Source organism: Anabas testudineus, chromosome 22 (assembly GCF_900324465.2).
Source record: "Anabas testudineus chromosome 22, fAnaTes1.2, whole genome shotgun sequence".
Classification (NCBI taxonomy): domain Eukaryota; kingdom Metazoa; phylum Chordata; class Actinopteri; order Anabantiformes; family Anabantidae; genus Anabas; species Anabas testudineus.
In genome coordinates this window covers 20,177,537-20,198,210 of record NC_046630.1, presented here as the reverse complement: position 1 = coordinate 20,198,210, position 20,674 = coordinate 20,177,537, and the positions used below count along the sequence as shown (strand labels likewise).

Below are 20,674 nucleotides of genomic sequence, written 5' to 3'. Positions count from 1 at the left end.
TGAGGGGCTCAGTTAAACTCATCATAAAATAACCAGGTTGAACAGTGTCTTCACTTTTATTATAAGTACTGTACATGCAACGGGTAGCATGTGTTGCATTGAAATGAACAGTGTATTATTAGACAAACAGTGGCAGTGACTTAGAGACTCAGCAAAAGGAGTGGCTGCAGTGCTTCAGTGAAAACGCAGTATACTGTATGTCTAGGTACTATATACTGATCATTTGTGGTGAAGGTGACTATTTCTTGCGGATGTGGCCTTTGATAGTGTCGTCAGCTGAGATGCTGCTGGCTATGGGCTGGCCCATCAGAGCAGCGTCCCTCATGGTGTGGTACGCTTTCTCATTCTGCTTGAACATCTTCAGCTCCATCTCTGTTTGCATGCGGATGGACTGAAAGCAAAAAGATGCAGCATTACCAGCAGTACTGTTCTAACATATTAGGCTTAAATATTCATATTCTTGCCACACATGAAGTCAGCAAGTGTATAGTTTACCTCCAGATCTTTGGTGATAGAGTGGTTGGGTCCGTGGGTGACCATGAGGATGCCATATGCCTTGCAGATCAGGCCATGGCCCACTTCAATCTTCCCAGCATGCCAGTGGGTGACACCTGCTCGCATAATGGCCATGCCCAGCTGGGCATTGTTTGGGTGGTACAACTTCCTGTTGCAGAGAGGAGAAAGAAGATCTCAGTCTTAGGCCCTTCTGGGTAGAGTGTGTGTAGCTTTTCAAGACCTACACTCTGAAATCTAATTACATAATAATTACCCACACAGCAGAAATGATCATCTATCTATCCATCAATTATTTTAACTGTTTGTCCTCATCTCAGTTGTTTTTGGCATTTTTTTTTTTTTTATTATTTCTGAGAAAACAAACAAATGTGCTGATAATTAACCAAAGTGTTAGCATGGGAGAAGTGTTATCCAATTAGTGCACAGATGTCCACATCATTATTTCAAATGTTTTAATTAACTGATCAATTACTGGATAGTTTTTATGTAATTAATGTGCGTCCTGTCCCAAAGTGATGCTGAAAAACTAGTCCATGTATTTGTTACTTCCAGACTGGACTATTGTAATTCATTATTAATAGTTTGTCCCAATAACTTATTAAAATGCTTCCAGTTAATCCAAAATGCTGCAGCCAGAGCTCTGACTGGAATTAGCAAGAGAGATCATATTTCTCCTATGTTAGCTTCTCTCTATTGGCTCCCTGTAAAATCCAGAATTGAATTTAAAATTCTTCTCCTCACCTATAAATCACTTAATAATCAGGCTCCATCTTATCTTAAAGAACTCATAGTTCTATATTTTCCAAGCAGAACTCTCCGTTCTCAGACTGCAGGTTTACTTGTGGTTCCTAGAGTTTCCAAATGTAGAATGGGAGGCAGAGTCTTTAGCTACCAAGCCCCTCTCCTGTGGAACCAGCTCCCAGTTCAGGTTCGGGAGGCAGACACCCTCTCTACATTTAAGACTAGACTTCAAACTTTCCTTTTTTATAAATCTTATAGTTAGAGATGGATCAGGTGACTCTGAACCATCTCTTAGTTATGCTGATATAGCTTAATCTGCTGGGGGACCTCTACTGATACACTGAGCTCCTCTCCTCTCTCCTTTCTCCTCCATCCATTCAAATGCCACCATTGTATGTCATAAGCTTTGTGTCTTCTCTCTCCTGTAGTTGTGTTTCCTCCTCTAAGTCGTCGATTTGGTGCTATACAAATAAATTAATATCTTCTGCAGGAAAGACCTGAGAACAAATCTGACAGATACTAAATCATCAACTCTGTGATAGTCTGGCAACATGTCCGGGGTGTTAACCTGCCTCTCACCCAATGAAACTGCTGAGATTGACTCGAGCCCTGCAGCCACATTTAACAGGAACACTTAAGATAATGGATTAATGTATAATTGTGTTAGAGTAAGATTTGGGAGCTGCCATGCAGATTGAAGGTGCTGTGAGGTGGTGCTGTGCAAATTTGTACCAATAGAGGGAGTTACTGTGCAAGGAGTGCTACATGGATCTTATCTCTGTCTCTGTCCCACAATGACACAGCACTCTGTCACCACTCACATGTATCCCTGCACCATCCTTTGGGCGTAGTCTGCAGCCTCTGGGAAGGACTTCAGGTATGAAAGCACCTCACTGGCAACACTGAGCACACGCAGCTTATAAAGGTGAGTGTCGGCCAGAACATTGTCCTGCTTCCCCAGGCACTCATGGCACAGCCTCACCACCTGAGAGGAGGACAGAAGTAAGCAACGTAAATATAATGAAGAAGAGAGAAAAGATAACAGTAGCTTTTTGTACCTCATGGTAATTCCCCTGAGTACGGGACTTCTCAATCTTCTCCAGACTCTCTGTACTGAAGGCAGTCACCTCCTTCACCTTCTCAGCTGAGGGCTGAGAGCAAAACACAAGTTTAAAAAAAAAGAAACCGAAGAATAAAAGATATCTGTACATTTCATCTTTGTTTTTGTATGAATATCCATCCTCTAAAGATAAATCCTCTCTGTGTCCCCTCCCCTACTTTGCACTCTGCGACAGCGCTCATCAGGTCGTCCTTGATGTGCTGGCTGCAGTGCTCGCAGGTGCACTCAAAGTGGAAACGCTCCTTCAGCTTCTTTTTGCGGTCAGCAGACAGGTTGAGGAAGTCCACGTAGCTGACAGTCAGCTCCTCACCTTCAGAGATTTTCCCCAAAGCTCGTAGCTCAATCCTGGGGAACGGAAGCACCAGTGCAATGCACCAAGTAAATGCATTGCTGTCATGATCCTGCTCTGCACCTCCCGGCCCATGTTTTTATTTTGACTTCTGCTTCCTGTCCTAGCCCTATCCTCCCTGTTCCAACTTTCTCTAATCACCCCTCATTGTCTCTACCCCCTTGGCCTCTTGATCTTTGTTGTTTGAGTTTGTATGACCTAGACCACGTCTCCCAGATTTCCCTGCTTCCCCTGACAGCTTCCTGTAATCACCTCCATGTTGCTTCATCTCACCTTGTCACAATAAAACTTTCTCATTCTTCCATGTATCTGCTCCTTTCTCAAGCGAGACACGATCCACTGCATTAATAGAGCTATATAAGTAGGAATAACATATGAAGTTCTGAGTGGCTGTGTTCTGTTGTTTTACATTATTAAAGCTGCTGTCATGTGTCAAATAAATACTTAATTACTCAGTATGTGTCAGTATTATAAATAATTAATATAATAATATTACATATAATATTACACATTATATGTCATACATAGTGTGTTTCATGGCAAGCAACACCACCCATGTACAAGCCCCTAAATGGATCCTTGAACAATGAAGTAGATAAAACTAGTGTAATACACACGATGTTGAGTGTTTCTGTATTATGTAGCAGAAGCCATGAAATCACATGACTTGCTGAGTTGAACAGGTGTGATACATACCTACTCTGCGAGTGGAGAGTAGAACTCACAGCTGATTGACTGCAAAACATAGTGACACTCAATTAATGTAGGCCTACGTGTTCATATGGTTTATATACTGTGGGCTGATTTTGAGCTCGTGTTCAAGACAAAAACGTATCAGTTTGATTCACATGTTCTGTCCAAACCAATATTTTTAGCTTGGAATACACATTCCTGAATAACACAATATTCAATTCCATTATTTCAACCTGAGGCAAAAAACAGGGGAGAGTTGCAATATTATTATTTCATCACAGGAGTTTTATACAGTACATTTAGAAATGATTCAGACCCACTTGACTTTTTTCAATTTTGTTATGTTGCAGCCGAACACTGCACTTGTTAAGATATGTTTTGAAGTGAAAACTGAATTTTATGAATGTTTTCAAATGTTTGAAAAAAGAAAAACTGAAATGTCACATTGGCATCAGTATTGAAAGCCTTTGCTACAACACTGACCTAATTTCCCCTCATTTCTCTTAATAGTTGCTGAGATGTTTCAACACCTGTTCACATTTGAGTCCACCTGTTGTAAACATTGACTGGACATCATTAGGAAAGGCATACACCTCTCTGTAGAAGGCCTCACGGCTGATATACTGTTATACAGTTATACAGTTATACAGTTATACAGGACCTCAAGAAAAGAAAATCCCCCAACCCAGGTGTAGACAAGCTAACAAGCTCACACTAAGCAGGTTTCTTTCTTCTTCACTACCACCATCTTAGAGTGTTTGTAACTAGATAAGTAATTTGTTAATTAGTCAAGTATTAATTTCAAATTCAGAACTGATTGCGGCACTAAATAATTATTAGTCATCTTTAAATTCAGTTGACACTGAAATAACTATGAATCTATGCTTCAAAGCTCTAAATTTCACATTTGGTTAATTACCATGTGATTTATTAAAATCTAACATCTACTTTTACCAGAGCAGGAGGTTGGATACCTACTTGCCATGATTGAGGATGACAGTGCAGTTGGGTGAGCAGTCATGGTTGACCAGGCCCAAGTTGGAGAAAAGACCCACACCAACAGCCTGCAGGCCTCTCTGATCGCTCAGAGTGAAGGCATTACACTGGATCTACACACGGAGACACACGGAGAGTGGAGGAGCAGAATAGAAACGAGTGGGTATGGGAGTTTATTTCTACAGATGCCTATTGCAGTTTAAACACTTAATCTGCTCTTTGCCAATATCATTCTTTAAACACTGTATAATAACAATGCATCATAAAACATTCTCACTAACAATGCCAAAGATCTTTGAGATGTAGTCAACGGAGTGCTGCTTCCTTCCATACGACCAGTATTCAAGAAAGCTGTGCACGTCAGTCTTGAGCTGCTTGAGATCTTCTTCAGACAGGTCTGCCACGTGGTCCTCAAGCTGGTCCACTGAGATCAGCTGACTGTCTGACACAATGCCTGTGTCCTTGTGTATGCGCCATAACACACGAGCTGCCAGACTGAGTTAGGGGAGATGCGGGAAATGGAGAACAGAAGTCACTGTCAGATTCAAAGTGGTATACAGTGGTGTTATACAGTGTGAGCTTATTAGAGAGCCCACCGCTGATTCAATCTTTTAGTAGTCTTAAGCTGACTACTACTAATACTAAGATTAGATATTTAATGTACAGTAGGTGCATTGTGCTAGTAGCAGTTAAAGTTCTTACTCATCATTTAAACAATCATTATACTTATATCCATGATCAATTATTTACACTGAGGTAGAATTAAATGTGTGTACCCAGTGTCATGACAAACCATTCATATCTATGGAGACATTCCCTGAAAATAACAAAAGTCACTACATCATGTGTGAGATATTTAAGAGAGGTGTGAAGTGGTACATTCACTGACCATCATTGTCATCCACAGAGATGCAAAAGTCCTAAAAACATAGATTCAGTCCAATTAATCTTAAATTAACTTGCAGGGCACAAATTCATTTGTGTCCTGCAACATCTTTGGACAGAAAGTTTTCCTTACCGGACATTCTCGTTGGGTGCCTTGATGATCTTCTTGATGGCTACACACTCTTGCCTATGTTCTTCCCAGCTTGCAGTCTGGCAGGTACGGTCGCAGTAGTGGGCAAACCTACATTGAGCACATCGGTGCAGGTTGGCCTGGCGCCGGAAACAGCTGTGGCACACCTGACTGCTAAAACTGATGAAGACAAAACAGAGAAGCACTAAAGCTGCATAAAAATGTCTTTGATTTTGACTTTGACTTGACCTGAAAAAAAAGTGTATGAACCTTACTAAAGCTAAAAAGAGGCTTTTAAACCTCTCCCGGATTGTGTCTTTTTGTGTGTTATAATTGCTGTCATTTCACCATGGACTATAAATATTGACATAATTTCATTCATCTATTTTGTACATATTGTACATGTTCTGTACATATATTGAGTTTTTCTGTATTGGTATTACTGGTTATGTGTATTTATATTGGTGTGAATCTCTACTGGTTGTGGTTCCCTTTTCTTTCTGTCTGTGTTGAGAACAACTGTAATGAGACAAAACAATTTCCCTCTGGGATTAATAAATTATTTCAGAATTTGGTAAAAAAAAACAAAAAAAAACTTCACGTATGCAGCTCCTTAATTATAGAATTGTTTATGTTGTCTGTCTGAAACTTTGTGTAGCTGCCTATCTCTCACTCACACGCAAGCACGCTCTTGCTGAAAAGAGTCTTAGTTTCCATCAAACATCAAAGTTTAGTACTTGCCATATACACAAACTATTTTTGTCGATGTAAAGGATGCACAGATCCAATATTAGTTTCAACTATCAGCCCTAATATTGTCTAAATTGGATACTGAAAAATGAGGCTGATCCACGTGGCAAATGTTCTTCTTCTTCTTTCGGCTTTTCCCATCAGGGGTCGCCACAGCGAATCATCCTTTTCCACCTCACTCTGTCATGAGCATCTTCTACCCTAACACTAGCCAACCTCATGTCCTCTGTTAACACATCCATATATCTCCTCTTTGGCCGTCCTCTTGCCCTCCTGCCTGGCAGCTCCATCTCCAACATCCTTCTACCAATATACTCACTATCCCTCCTCTGCACATGTCCAAACCAGTCTGGCCTCTCTGACTTTGTCGCTAACACATGCAACGTGAGCCGTCCCTCTGATGTACTCGTTCCTTATTCTGTCTAACCTGGTCACTCCTAAGGAGAACCTCAACATCTTCATCTCTGCTACCTCCATCTCAGCCTCTTGTCTCTTTCTCACTGCTACCGTCTCTAACCCATAGAGCAGAGCTGGTCTCACCACTGTCTTGTACACCTTTCCTTTGAGTCTTGCTGACGCTCTTCTCTCACAACACTCCTGACACTTTCCTCCACCCACTCCAACCTGCCTGCACTCGCCTCTTCACCTCTTTTCCACACTCCCCATCACACTGAACTGTTGACCCCAAGTACTTAAACTCCTGCACCTTCTTCACTTCAGCCCCCTGTAACCTAACATTTCTACCTTGATCCCTCTCATTCAGACACATGTATTCTGTCTTACTACGACTGACCTTCATGCCTCTTCTTTCCAGAGCAAACCTCCACCTTTCCAGCTGTTCCTCCACCTGCTCTCTACTCTCACTGCAAATCACAATGTCATCCGCAAACATCATTGTCCAGGGAGATTCCTGTCTGACCTCATCTGTCAGCCTGTCCATCAGCATAGCAAACAAGAAGGGACTCAAAGCTGATCCTTGGTGTAGTCCCACCTCCACCTTGAACTCCTCTGTCTGACCTACAGCACATCTCACCACCGTCAAACTTCTCTCATACATGTCCTGGACTACTCTGACGTACTTCTCTGCCACTCCCGACGACCTCATACAGTACCACAGCTCCTCCCTCGGCACCCTGTCATACGCCTTCTCTAAATCCACAAAGACACAATGCAGCTCCTTCTGACCATCTCTGTACTTTTCCATCAACATTCTCAAAGCAAAAATGGCATCAGTGGTGCTCTTACGGGGCATGAAACCATACTGCTGCTCACAAATCTCCACCTTCTTCCTAAGCCTGGCTTTCACTACTCTTTCCCACAGCTTCATTGTGTGGCTCATCAACTTTATTCCTCTATAGTTGCTGCAGTTCTGCGTGTCACCCTTGTTCTTAAAGATCGGAACCAGAACGCTTCTCCTCCATTCCTCAGGCATCTTCTCACTCTCTAGAATCCTATTGAACAAACTGGTTAGAAACTCCACTGCTGCCTCTCCTAAGCACTTCCACACCTCCACAGGTATGTCATCAGGACCAACAGCCTTTCCACTCTTCATCCTTTTCAAAGCCTTCCTCACCTCATCCTTTCCAATCTCTGCTATTTCCTGCTCCACAACATCCACATCTTCCTCCCTTCTTTCCCTGTCATTTTCCTCATTCATCAGATCCTCAAAATACTCCTTCCATCTTTTCTGCACACTCTCCTGGGTTGTTAGCACCTTTCCATCTCTGTCCTTAATCACCCTTATCTGTTGCACATCCTTCCCATCTCTATCTCTCTGTCTGGCTAGCCTGTACAAGTCCTTCTCTCCTTCCTTTGTGTCTAACCTGTCATACAGCTCATCGTAAGCTTTCTGTTTGGCCTTTGCCACCTCCCTCTTCACTCTACGCTGCACTTCCTTGTATTCCTGTCTACTTTCCTCAGTCGTTTCTACATCCCACTTTCTTCTAGCCAACCTCTTCCTCTGGATGCATTCCTGTACTTCCTCATTCCACCACCAAGTGTCTTTACCTTCTTTCCTTTTTCCAGATGACACACCTAGCACCTTCCTACCTGTTTCCCTGATAACTTCTGCTGTAGTTTCCCAGTCATCTGGAAGCTCATCCTGACCACCAAGAACCTGTCTCACTTTCTGCCTGAATTCCTCACAAGTTTCTTCATTCTTTAACTTCCACCACTTGGTCTTCTTTTCTGTCTTCCCTCTCTTCTTCTTCCTGACCTCCAGAGTCTTCTTACACACCACCATACGGTGCTGTCTGGCTACACTCTCTCCTACCACCACTTTACAGTCACTAACCTCTCTCAAATGACCTCGTCCACATAGGACAGAAAAGGTCAACACACACATTTGTATTTCGGTGTTTGTGAGGATGCTCATTGATGTCCACCTGCGTACTCCTACCTCCACTTCTGTATGTCACTCTGTGTTCCTCTCTCTTCTGGAAGTAAGTCTTGACTACAGCCATTTCCATCCTCTTAGCAAAGTCCAACACCATCTGTCCTTCCAGATTCCTTTCCTTCACATCAAACCTGCCCATCACCTCCTCATCACCTCTGTTGCCCTCACCAACATGCCCGTTGAAGTCTGCTCCAACAACAACTCTCTCTCCTCTGGGGATACTCTCTATGACCTCATCAAACTCACTCCAGAATCTCTCCTTCTCTTCTAACCCACAGCCAACTTTTGCAGCTTACTGACTACATTCACCATCACCCCTTCAATTTCTAGCTTTAGGCTCATCACCCTGTCTGAGACTCTTTTCACCTCTAGAACATTGTTCACAAACTCCCCCTTCAGGATCACTCCTACCCCGTTTCTCTTCCTATCCACACCATGGCAGAACAGTTTGTATCCTCCTCCAATACTACTATATGCTTTGCTGTCCTTCCACCTTGTCTCCTGCACACACAGTGGATCTACCTTTCTTCTCTCCATCATGTCTGCCAGCTCTCTACCTTTCCGCGACATTATGCCAACTTTAAGAGTCTCTATTCTCAGATCAATGTTCCTGCCTTTCCTCTTCTCTCTCTGACCACGAACTCTTCTGCCTCCCCTCTTTCTTCGACCAACAGTAGTCCAATTTCCACCGGCACTCTGTAAGTTAACAGTATCGGTGGCGGTCGTTGTTAACCCGGGCCTCGACCGATCCGGTATGAAAGTCTTATGGACGATTCGCATTGTTATTTTGGCCATTTTTACGCCGGATGTTCTTCCTGACGCAACCCTCTCTATTTATCCGGGCTTGGAACCGGCACAGAAGTCACTGGCTTGCAACCCCTGTGGCTAGATTTCACGTGGCCAATCTATTCACTTTAATTCTATGTTTGCTCTCTCACTCTCTACACTGACAATCTTACCAGGTGCTTGCAAAAGCTGTAAAGGAAATGTTGAAAAAAATACCACACAACAAACCTAATCAAGCGCATCTAAAAACACCATGCCATAGGGCACAAAGAGTTCCTGGAGGTGAACCAGGCAAACCCAGCAGTGGGCCATGTCATGCTTTGAATTTCTTCTTAGTGTCATCTGCTGTATTTTCTATTGGATTTTGAAAATATTCCTGTTTGTACTAAATGTTTAAATGCTTGATTCCTATTTATTTTGAATGCTGTTGCAAGTTGCACAATTATTCATGATTTCAATAATCAATCAATACATTTATCTGCTGTACATTATGTTAATTTATTACATTTAGTTTTTAAAAGTCAAGGCTGATGTCTTCAGTGTGCATCTCTCCTAGTCAACATGAATAATCATTTTCTTCAAGATATTCATGAGCATTAGGAATGGGGCTAATATTGACAAATTAGTTTAGAGATCTTTTTTAGTAATAGATTGGTTTAGTAGTGTTGATGGTGCTTGATGCAGGTTCAGGTTTTCAAAATTAAACATCTACAGGACTCTAGCTTAAAGTGCACTTTGAACTTAATTGTTGTTCAGGACAACCACAGTCTGCCCTGGTGTCCTGCAGCTGCCCTGGACCCCATGTGCCAACCAGATTTAATCATTTCAGTTTGTGGATTGAACCAGTGACCTTCAAGTCAAAAGATAACCATTAGGACATTATTACCCCAATTCAGCTGCTTTTCAATAATGTGCTGTGTCCTCATGACTGTGTAAGTAATGTTCATAGCATTGTGGTATATATAGTTTTTATTCAAGAATTTTATTTCGTTTGTTTGTTTCCCTAAATATTTGTATCACTTTAGCACTTTAATTTGCATTGTTAAACCCAAGTCACAATTGGTTTTAATATGTATATATGCTGCTTCAACTGGGAGCATTAACTAATGCTCTCTGTTGAAAACACAGAAATGAATGCTAGAGGGGCAGAAAGCACAGTAAGCAGTTCTGAATCACTGTAATGATGGTGGGAAACTTTGAAGAGAGACACACAATGAAGATGTGTCAAATGTTTCCACGCTTTCCATTTATATTGTGCAAAACTGGAAGTTTCATAAGTTGGAAATGGAAGTTAATTTCCGTTTTAGGTCATGGATAATTTGGCCCTAACCTGCCCCATATGTAAACCTCCTTATACACACAAACTGTGTAAAGGAAGTGTTGGGCCTTTTCCACTACAGCAACATACCAACCCATAAACAAACTTGTGCCACTTTTCCCAGGTTATTCTTCCTACTGTTGTCTGCCTGCTTACAGTAAGAGGCATAAGAAAAATTTTGGCATCTCTCAGGAGGTAGAACTTTCGGGGCGTCATAATTTCTTAAATGTAAGAACTGTTGTGTCTCCAGTATTACTATAACAAGCACTTTGTAAACATCCACTGGATGTGGTTTAAAGGTAAAAGGAGGACTTCAGGAAGCTGACGCTGAGTAAAATGACAAATTACATCTCTTATCTGCAAGTTTGTGTACTGGTCGCTCAACATGAGTTTGTCCTACAGTTTTGATTTTGTTGCATGTATGGTTAATAAATATTGTGATCGTAGACTTTCAAAAATTACTTATCTTTAAATAACTCAACTAGAGGGAAATAAATACAGGAAATCCATAATGTTTTAGGGGGAGGAGGGGTGGGTCAGACAGCAGCATGTGTCTGTGTGTGTAAACAGTTTATTCAGCAGACCTGCGCTGCCTGTCCATGGGGACACTGAACAGACTTGGTAATGCTTGTAAGGATTGTTGGAACGCAGAAAAGGTCAACACACACATTTGTATTTCGGTGTTTGTGAGGATGCTCATTGACATGATGCATTTCCTAGCACTTAACTCTAACATTAACCCAACTCTTAATTAAAACGCAATTCTTTAACTTCAATCATTAACCACAGCCTCATGTCCTCACTAGGATGGTTTCAAGCTTCTCCACATGAATGAATTAATTTTAACTTAGGTATGGTTTAAGGTATCCTTGACCTCAGAGCTGTATGTTTCCTGTGTGTAGTTACTCAGCCAATCTGTCCAGTGGATTGTTTGTTGCTTTTTGTTTTTTTTGTCTATCCGCTTTCTACTCACCCTAACCAGTCCAGGCAGATGGCCACCTACCCTGATTCTGGTGCTGAAGGTTTTTTTTTTTATCCATCCTTGAGCAGCACTGGTTGGTGGGATTGTTGTTGAGATTACTTTTGTTGTGATTTAGGGCTTCATGAATAAATTGAATTGAATTGAATTAAATTATGTGCACACTTACACACACCAAAGCCCTCAGTTATCTGCATTTCCTTTTTCTGTGTAGTTTTGGACTCGGACTCCCTCATTGAGTTATCTTACCTCCTGTTGTTAGCTCTTATGTCTCTAACACTGGGCCACAACTCCTGTGTCTGACTTTCCAGCACATAGGCAATCCAGAATTTCATTTATAGAAAAGGACAGAACAACATTGAAATGCAAGCATGGTGCAGACATGAAAGCCTGAAAGACAGAAGACTAGATGACATGAGATAAGACGTGCCATGAACGCAATTGGCATAAGGCACATGCTAGTTTGAAATAGTTCAATCATCTACCATTTTTGTACCACAACACTACTGTTTCTCAATATGCCTACAAATAATTACACAACTAAACTAACTAAAATGAATGAGATCCTCAGGGATCAATCTCGGGCCTCTTCTATTAGGACACAGCACAGATTTACACAACTAAACCATCAAGTAGCTGTGGTTAAATGAGGAATAGTTAAACACTTTAGGAAACATTCTTATTTGTTTTGTTTATTAGTTTATTGCACAGTTAGCTGAGGAAATCATTTTTGCTTTAGCGCCCCATGTCAACAAATCCTGCAGCCAGGACTTTCACTACGCTAAGCTAATAGCTGCTAACTCTAACTACAAAGTTAATACACACATGGAAGTTGTTGTTCTTATTTTGGTGCAGTTATGGACTCAATTTTAACCTCTACATGAAAATCTTAATGTTACCCTTAAGGTTAACTATTAATTCAGTTAACTTTGAATGTTAGCTGATTCAGATTGCTGTCTCCCCGGCCAGTCCTGTTCTTGATTAATATACTACAGTTGGTTTATAGAGCGGCTTCCAGACCTCTCAGGTCATTGGGGACAGGTCTGCTTTTTGTACCCAGAGTCAAATTCACCACATGCTGTATCTCAAACAAACTGACACAATAAATTATTTTAAATGTTTTGTTTGTATTGTGTATTTTATGTATAACCTGTTTCACTTTGAAGTACAATAATCTTTAATATTATCTTTTAATACCACAATATTAATGCACTGAGAGTAGCATGCAGCACATAAGCAACATCTAAAAATGAAGTATTAGCTATATCCCAAAGTACATACAGACTCAGCAGATTTAAAGACAGTATATTTTTTCTGTAACACACTTTTCAAGCCTCTATCTGATATCCCATGCGAGGTCCCTGGAAGCTATGAGGTATTCGTTTCTCAGTTGCTATTTTAAGAAACTAATTTGAAAGCTTCAGAAAACTTTACAGAAGAATCTTTTGCTAGAGCCCTGTCTGCTCTTGAATCTGAATTTAAAAATATGTCATGCTCAAGTTCACATGACACCTTGACAACTTTCATGTTGCTGATGTCATGCAATTTTAGGAATCTAGAAATGAGGTCACAGCCTAGAGAAGGGTTAGTTAAGGTTGCTTGACCTTCTGTTCACAGCACACCTGCATAAGTCAGGCAAGAACTGTAATGACATGCATGAGAACTAAAAGTCATTCAACTGTACCTTTTTATCTAGAATAATAACTAACTATCAAGAGACCTGATCGTACCTGTCGAAGACCACGGAGGCAAAACTTGGCTCAGCAAAGACCACTTCCCCACTTTTGAGGTCCTTGATGGCTCTTAGGCCTCGACCTTTCTTCCCTGCATCAAACAGTGCAGCTCTCTCCATGTTCCCCACAGTCATTGTGCTGGTCAAACAAAGCAGAGGAGACAGAGAGGAAAGAGGAAGACACAGAGAGTGGGACGGGCTCAGGGGTAAAGCAGCAGCGAGAAAGTTCTCATGAAATTCTCCCCAACATTCAGAAGCACTTGCCCCCTCTCTCTCCTCAACCCGACCCGACTGCTACAGCCAAAAATAAATGTATCCCCTCTAGGGGTTGTAACACCTAACCAGAGCGGGATGGGAAGTGAGGAGTGGGAGATGAGAGGGGCTGGGGGGGGGGAACTGGATGGTGGGAGAGTCAGGTGTAGTCTGTGGGTGCTGTCCCCTTGTTTGGGTTGGTTTCTCATATGGTATTTTGGTCCATGGCAGCTGTCACTGTCTATCAGAAGCACATGACAGGAAATGGAGCTGATCAAACAATTGCAATGTCAGCCTCTGCTATATGAGTTTTTCACTTTACAGTAGACATGGTCACATCCTCTCATCAACCACAAACATATGGTATTATGCCAATATAAAGATGATTTGATTAGTAAAGAGATGCCTATTTACACATCACCTGATTAATTATTAGTATTATTATTATTATTATTCCATTAATACAACAATCAGAGCTGTGCGATCATTTAACACTTAATTGTATTATATGAAGCACTTGCTACAACAGCATGGCTTCATAGACACAGAGTGTGTATTGATTAGTACTGCTTTACTGGTTTAACATCATCATGTGAGTTCACTCCTCTACTGCAGACTATATCTGCAGGTATCCTCGGCCTGGAGCTGTACATCTCCAGAATCCAGTTCATCTGCCCAATGTTCTTGCTGATTGTTGTTGTCTTTATTGCCTGCTGTTCTTTTCTCTCTTCTCTTTCCACTCACCCCAACCACTCAAGGCAGATGGCCACCCACTATGAGCCTGGTTCTGCTGGACGTTTCTTCCTCTAAAGGGAGTTTTCCCTCTTCACTGTTGCCTAAAGCTTGCTCAAATGGGATTGTTGGGTTTTCTATATCATTTTTTGTATTATTATTCTCTGTAAGGTCTTAAACCTTACACTGTAAAATGCCTTGAGATGACTTCTGTTGTAAATTGACACTAATAAAATAAAACTGAATTGAATTGAATATCTCAAAACTAATGTAGGTGAATTCTGATGAGTTTGATGGGCCATTAATTTTTCTTTCACATCACTATCAGGGAAGAAGAATTCCACATACTAAGGGATGGATCTGTTCTTTTGGAATATCGGATAATAGATACTCTGCATAATGCATTATGGATATTTTGTGACATTTTAATTGTAGTTCCACAGTATGACGTGTGCTGTCTTCTATGTCCATCCCAACTTTTCAATTCTGGCTTCAGCACTGATAAAGTGGTAACAAGCATATCTAATTTAAAGGTATGGCCACACATTTTTAGACATATGCTTTATTTGGATCACAACTGAAATTATTGTTACTTTGACCAATAATGCAACAAAGTCCACAATTTTTATTCAAAAGACATATTTATGGCATCAGTTCCTTACAGTTTATAATAAAGCTGAGGACAGTTAGCAAGTTTATCAAAGTTGGACTCAATTGGCAAATTCACTGACTGTTGCAGTTACTGAGGAAAATCTGGAAAAATCTACAATTTTGAGTTATTCAATGAACTCAATCAACCTGCTTCATGCATCTGGCCTGGGGTACTCCAGCTTGATTAAGAATTACAGTACAGCCTAGAGTATAATTCAGTCTCACAGAGGTCTACTGCTCTGAAATGTCATTATGTAGTAGCAACTGTATGTAATTGTAGTCCATCTGGGTCTAATTTCTCTATCACTACAGGCACAGGCATTACTGGCAGCAGCTTTGCTGATAGTGCAGTGAACAAATCTTTGTCCTGGAATGTTCTGAATTTAAACTTGTATACTTGGATACTTCATGTTTTCATATTGGTCGTTTTACCCAAAGAGAGTTACTAAAGCTTCAGAGACTTAGGGTCAAGTGCTTATGCAATCTTTGATTTCTGCACTAATAACTGCAGAGTTGAAGTAAGATTCATTTAAAAGCAAGGCACATATAAAAGTAAAGTGGCCCAGTTCTAGTGCTGAGTCTAAACATCATAGATGTCGATGTGAGCTCCTGATGTGTATTTGTCCTCCAGCAGCAGCTTCATCAGTTTGGCACTGGACTCCTCACAGGTGAGAAGCTGCCCCTGAGCAAACATGTCTGAAAAAGACTGCTTGATTTTGGGATCAGCTGTTATAGATCTGGCCTCTGCCTGCATGGCTGTGTCCAGAGGTCCTAGTTTAATACAGAGGACAAAGAATAATTAGGCACCGTACAATCTTTTAAACACTGTCATGATATTACCTCCTATAGGAAAACCTGCTTTTTCCCCCCCTCTAGTGGGGAAATCTCCCCACCTGGAGAGTAGTTGAGCACCCTGAGGTCTGGCTCCTCTTCTGCCAGCACCCTAAACATCATGTCTCGAGCAGCTTTGCCAGTGCAATACAACACCCAGGAGCGGAAAGGCTGCAGGGCGCACAGTGACGAGATATTGATCACGGTGCGCTTCAGACCTGAACGTTGTGGAAAAGCCTGCAGGACGCTGGCGGTGAGGCACAGGGACGAGCTGACATTGAGGGACAGGTAGGAGTCTACCTCGGCCATGTTTGTGAAGTTTTTGGAGTAGCGGGACACATCACCTAGAGAGGCTGGGAGAAGAGGGGGGGAGGTTTAATACATAGCAGACTCTACCTGAGGGTCTGGGAAAAACTGATGACTAGTATTAATGTGTGCAACCTCAAACTGAAGACCTGCCTTTTTAGATTACGACATATATATATATATGTCTACTGCATTAACTGTGTGTTCACTGACTAATGCTGCTGTGGAGACATTTGTATATTAAACAAATAGTTATATGAAATAGGAATATTCAAATAAAGTACAAGTACTTTAAATTCCTAGTTAAACTAAGTTAACTAGTTTCATTCCAGTTAAAGTGTTGGTTTAAATGAGAGTGAATCAGCTGTAGTAAAGGTCACCGACCCTGGCACAGCTCAGTCTGCTTACCAGCGTTGTTGACCAGTATGACGTGGTCTATGTCCTCTGTAAAAGCCTCTTTAGATGTCCTCAAGACGGCTTCCAGTCCTTCCATCCGACCCAGGTCTGCCACCACACGTCGGACCACCACCCCGGCTCTACCCGCCTCCGACTCGGCCAGCTCCGCTTGCAGAGCTTGGAGATCGTCCCCGGAACGAGCCACCAGGACGAGCACCGAGCCCGGCTTCACCAGCCGAGACACGTCCCTCGCAGTGGACCGGCCGAAGCCGCGAGAAGCCCCGGTGATGATGCACAGCGCCCGGCCCAGGTTTCCACAGCCGCTGGACGACATGGTGCTGAGACGAGACGCGAGGAACCAGGACCCAGTGTGACAGAAGAAACTGATCAGATGTTCAAAGGTTCGCAGCAAATTGATTTTTCCAGTGGCTGCAGATTCTTCTTCTGAGAGTTTATCTGTGATGTGAAGCCACTTGTTGCATTATCGCCATCTCTAGGTTACTTTCTACTTCACACCATCAAAATACACATACAGTAGGTCTTTGACTGGGGACTCCTTCCTGTTAGCCTCGTTCTTTATTATTATTATTATTATTATTATTATTATTATTATTATTATTATTATTATTCAACTACCTACTCATTAGTACAACTTCACTGGGATATTTCCATTGTACTTTTACTCTAATACAGTCATTTTACAGCTCTAGTTACTAGATAGTTTTTACATAGAGCACTAAATCAATACTTTTTGAAATACATTGTTTTGTTAGAGTACTTCTAAAACAGCAGATACAAAACACACCACAGTTCATCATAGAGCAGATGTGAGAGATTCTCCAGGATGGCAATGATTTGCCCGCAAACTGCCAGGGCCTCCAGACCGTCCAGTCCCAGTGCAACAACAATCAGTTTGATGTGGATGTGAACCCCTGAGGATAAGGAGTTGTCAGGGAATTTACCATCATTAACTGTTAATTAAAATGTTTGCAGCACCTCTGTTTGTGCAGTGCACAGTTTTGAAATGTCATTAATAGCACTCCCACTAGTGTACATGTAGGCCTGATGTAGTAAATTAACTTCTCATCACTTTTGTAACCAAACACACCTTTTTCTTAGTCATTGAAAATTATTGAATGACTTCACATCTGCTAAAATAACATTAAAGTTTTAGTCATGCAGGCCATTGAGTGAAATGAAAACGCAAATGAAAAAGGGCCCTTAGTTAGGTTTGTATGGTGTGCACACAAACAAGCTGATCAGCAGCTGATCCCTTGTCTGTGCTGTAATTGATGAGGCAACACAGGTAGGAGTCCCACATTCAGGGAGGGCATATTACACAAGGGGTCTACAACCTTATGTGAACTTTTTGGAATTTTGTGTTTTCCTGTATTCATTTATAAAAGTATTCACAAATATAATGTGCATCAAAATAATAACACAAAAAAATATTTCATGTCTTTATTGAGAACAACCATAAAAACCTAATAGTGCTAGTTTTTGAGTTTCCTACATTGACTTTTACTCATTTGAGCCATGCCTTACCAAAAGGAGCTCAACAAACATCCATCAATGAGATAAAGATAAAACCCCAAGATACAACCAAAGATTTGAAGGCATCATTGGAACTGGCTAACATTTGTGTTTATAAGTATACAGTAGGTAAAACATTAAATAAGCAGGGTGTCTATGGCAGGACACCATGAAAAAAGCTGCTGCTTACTAAAAAGGACATTACTGAAAGTCTGAAGTTTGCCAAAGAGCACATTAACACTCCACAACAGTACTGGTAAAATGTTTTGTGGATTGATGAAACTATATTGAATTATTTGGAAAGAACACGCAGCACTACATCTGGCGTAAAAAAGGCACAGCACATCATCATATAAACATAATCTTCATCCTAAAGTATAGTGGAGGACACATCATGATTTGAGTCTGCTTAGCTGCATCAGGGCCTGGCCAGTTTTCAGTGATTGAGGGGAAGATGAATTTACAAGTGTATCAAAAACTTCTTCAGGATTATGTCAAAATGTCTGCACGTCAGCTGGAACTCTGTAGTAAATGGTAAATGTTCTGCACTTATATAGCGCTTTTCTACCTAGCAGGCACTCAAAGCGCTTTACACTGCATCTCATTCACCCATTCACACGCACAAGCACACACACATTCACACACATGGCACACATGGCAGAGCTGCTATGCAGCTGACCTGACTCACCGTAGTGGGGTGATGCAACTGGACAATGAACGAAAACACCAGAGCAAATCCACAACAGAATGGATTCAGAAAAACAAAATCTCTGACTTCCCTGTCGAGCTACACGTCATTCCACCCTTTGCCCTCTGGACCTGTCTGACTCGTCCTGATGCCCAACTTCTGGCCGGAGTTCTCGTTGCTTGGATCCACCATTTGCCCAATGGGATGCGTGTGGAGACTGGAGTTGGTCACGTGCTACTATGAAGTCGGTCTTGGCCTCGGCGGATGTTGGAAGCCGTTTCTAGGAGGTCTTGACTCAATGCTTGATAGTCCAGGAATGGAACAAGTCTGCCTGCAATTAACTAACTGAACTCCACATTAACTTAAAGACATTAACTGTTATACTGGACTGCCTGCTGCCTACACAGCATATAATCACCCATTTGAGGATGGGTTCCCTGTTGAGTCTGGTTCCTCTCAAGGTTTCTTCCTGTTGCCTTCTCAGGGAGTTTTTCCTTGCCATGGTCGCCCTCGGCTTGCTCATCAGGGACAATCACATTATTATGATTCATACACATACACTGTTCATGTACTGTTCTTTAGTTGTGTAAAGCTGCTTTGTGACAATGTAAATTATAAAAAACGCTTTTCAAATAAAATTGAATTGAATTGAATTGACTTTTCTACTCCTTTTGGAGTGGACAATACAGAGGCCAGACCTCAACCCAAAAGAGATGCTATAGAACGACTTGAAGAGAGCCACACACATTAGACATCCAAAGAATATGACAAACCTAAAGCAGTTCTGCCAGGAGAAATGGGCTAAAATTCCTTCAGAACAATGTGCAGATCCACAGCTACAGAAAGTGCCTGGTTGTGTTGTTATTTTAGGCCCATCTGAAGATCAGATCACATTTTATGACAAATTAATGCAGAACATCACAAAATCCCATAAGGGTCACATACTTTTTCCAGCCACTGTTTATGTTTCAGAATTAAAGGAGCCTTCATACATATGCAAGTTACCCATGCTGCATGCACGATGTGCCCCCATACCAGCATAGATGCAAGCTTTTTAACAGTGCGCTGATAACAAGCTGGATGGCCCCTCTCATCTTCAGCATGGCTCTATTATTTCTGCAAAGGATTTTAAATTGTGACTTGTCACAGAACAGTTTTCCATCTTAAATAAGCTCTGTCCCTGGGAAGGCTGCGTATATTTTTTTTGGCACCTCCTATATGTATTTTTATGATTCAACTTACATTTGTGGAAAGAGCAACATACTGTGTTTCATGGATAGTGGTTCTTTTGGTGTTAGTGCAAATACACTGCAGATAAAAGGCTCAATCGAGTTTGCTTGGGTAATGGTAGAAGTTAAAAACAGCTTTAGGGTATGATAAGTTCAAAGGTGATAGGTTCGGGCTAGAGAATGTCATGGGGCCCATCACGGGACTAGAGAATGTGATAGAGTCTATCATGGGGTCCAGCAGAAAGACATGGCCTGATACCCACTGCAGGGTCCAGTAACTGGTCACTGGAATGCTCATTCAACTTTTGGCACATTTAACTGTGCATTAATAACTAACATTGTACGAGATAATTTATTTAGTACGTCTGGCGAGCTTTTTGTCCAGCATTTTGTTTCGCATGTTTAGACTTTCTTATAAAACCAACGTAGAAAATACAGTGTACATAAAGTACACCACATCAACAAAAGCTTTATCTATATTTTATATTTGGAGAATATGTGTGGTAGCTGGACAGTGTATGTGGGTGGTGTCAGAATAAATTGCAGTGTTATGCAGCAACTTTCAGTGCAACAGCTCACTCATGTGTTCTATGTAATAGTATGTAATAGTTTTTGGACACAATGGGGCAATTGAGATATATCAGAATTTTTTACACACACAACATC

General features: G+C 41.4%; 2 protein-coding genes across 2 annotated transcripts; both read right to left on the bottom strand.

The window, feature by feature from the left end:
* Positions 1-37: 37 nt before the first annotated feature.
* On the bottom strand, positions 38-13,652 carry smyd1a (SET and MYND domain containing 1a). The gene is made up of 10 exons (XM_026339070.1): positions 13,389-13,652; positions 5,434-5,610; positions 4,697-4,910; positions 4,398-4,528; positions 3,423-3,461; positions 2,536-2,722; positions 2,316-2,408; positions 2,079-2,242; positions 496-664; positions 38-391 (listed from the first exon to the last, which is right to left on the bottom strand). Exons 1-10 carry the CDS (start codon positions 13,523-13,525, stop codon positions 239-241), a joined length of 1,464 nt encoding a protein of 487 aa, XP_026194855.1. The 5' UTR covers positions 13,526-13,652; the 3' UTR covers positions 38-238.
* A 1,267-nt stretch (positions 13,653-14,919) lies between these two features.
* On the bottom strand, positions 14,920-16,992 carry spra (sepiapterin reductase a). Its single transcript, XM_026340528.1, has 3 exons — positions 16,571-16,992; positions 15,919-16,209; positions 14,920-15,796 (listed from the first exon to the last, which is right to left on the bottom strand). Exons 1-3 carry the CDS (start codon positions 16,890-16,892, stop codon positions 15,606-15,608), a joined length of 804 nt encoding a protein of 267 aa, XP_026196313.1. The 5' UTR covers positions 16,893-16,992; the 3' UTR covers positions 14,920-15,605.
* Positions 16,993-20,674: the final 3,682 nt, after the last annotated feature.

Excerpts from the sequence above, each read along its gene's own strand:
- spra (XM_026340528.1), bottom strand. The coding sequence starts at position 16,892 with ATGTCGTCCAGCGGCTGTGGAAACCTGGGCCGGGCGCTGTGCATCATC. Across the intron at positions 16,210-16,570 it reads CATACTGGTCAACAACGCTG|CCTCTCTAGGTGATGTGTCC; the intron begins GTAAGCAGACTG and ends CTCTTCTCCCAG. Across the intron at positions 15,797-15,918 it reads GGTGCTCAACTACTCTCCAG|GACCTCTGGACACAGCCATG; the intron begins GTGGGGAGATTT and ends GTATTAAACTAG.
- smyd1a (XM_026339070.1), bottom strand. The coding sequence starts at position 13,525 with ATGACTGTGGGGAACATGGAGAGAGCTGCACTGTTTGATGCAGGGAAG. Across the intron at positions 2,723-3,422 it reads ACTCTCCACTCGCAGAGTAG|GATTGAGCTACGAGCTTTGG; the intron begins GTATGTATCACA and ends TCCGTTCCCCAG. Across the intron at positions 2,409-2,535 it reads GCGCTGTCGCAGAGTGCAAA|CCCTCAGCTGAGAAGGTGAA; the intron begins GTAGGGGAGGGG and ends TTTTGCTCTCAG.